The sequence below is a fragment of the Perkinsus marinus genome, assembly GCF_000006405.1.
Source record: "Perkinsus marinus ATCC 50983 genomic scaffold scf_1104296950132, whole genome shotgun sequence".
Lineage (NCBI taxonomy): Eukaryota > Perkinsozoa > Perkinsida > Perkinsidae > Perkinsus > Perkinsus marinus.
Genome location: NW_003209748.1, coordinates 60,537 through 61,434, shown reverse-complemented (window position 1 = coordinate 61,434; position 898 = coordinate 60,537). Strand labels below are relative to the sequence as shown.

The 898-nt window shown below is 49.6% G+C and overlaps 1 protein-coding gene across 1 annotated transcript in view; it reads left to right on the top strand.

Moving 5' to 3' along the window:
• Nucleotides 1–269: 269 nt before the first annotated feature.
• Pmar_PMAR009766 (hypothetical protein) overlaps nucleotides 270–898 on the top strand; it is a gene marked incomplete at both ends in the record, with an annotated part of 1,002 nt that continues 373 nt past the window's right edge. The window contains one exon of the mRNA XM_002778290.1: nucleotides 270–850. Coding sequence (XP_002778336.1) covers nucleotides 270–850 — 581 coding nt within the window. The remainder of the gene's footprint in view (nucleotides 851–898) is intronic.

The window sequence follows — 898 nt, the reverse complement described above, 5'->3', positions numbered from 1 at the left end:
GAGGGTCTCATGATAGACTCACTGTAGCCCTGTCAGCTGATATGCGAAGGTTTGTCTCGCACAATGAGTGAAATCTGAATGGATTGAGTTCAAACTAATCCAATATAGCCTCCGGTTGGATCGGGACATGTTTGGCTTCACGTCTCAAATGCAGAGTTTTCTGCGTGACCCAAGCATGCGTGAAATCTTTGAGATTCTCCCTCGAGAGTGGCGGCGGTTTCGACATGTCTCTCCCTGAGATTCCCCTTCGTTAGAGTTGATCGTACTCGATGCGTTACATCCTCCTCCTCGTCATTGTCAGCATCGCGGCTTACTTCAGTGAAGCAGGTCGACTCGGCTGTCCTCCATCTTCGGAGACGAAGAATATGGCAACCTATTCTTGGAGGCAAGCCTACTGGACTGGTCAGGACACGACCTTCATAGACTTTTTCAAGTCCGACGTGTCGAAGGATTACAACCGTGGTGATGTTTACCTCAACGTGGCCGATGCCTCTAACGTGGGCAAGATTATCCACCCTGAGAGACTGGCCGAGCTCATCGCCAACTTCCGCAAGGTCAGCGGAAACTCTGCAAGGTTCTACCTTTTCTATGCTCAAGGTGGTGGCGACGATAAGAAATGGGCCCCCGATTTCGTTCGTGTCTTTAAGGAGTTCATCCTCAAGTACGGCAACCCTGATATGGGTAGTCTCGGTATCAGCTTCCATGTCAAGCTTGATCTTGCTACGTGGTACAAGATATTTGATGCTTTCGATGCGCTCAAGACTGACCCACAGTTCAAGCCCTACAACATAGCCCTTGATGTTACGATGAACTATTACAACACTGACAGGAAACTGGTGGACCAGATTATGTTCAGGGCTGATCACGTTACTCTGCTTACCTTCGCCAACACCTCCCC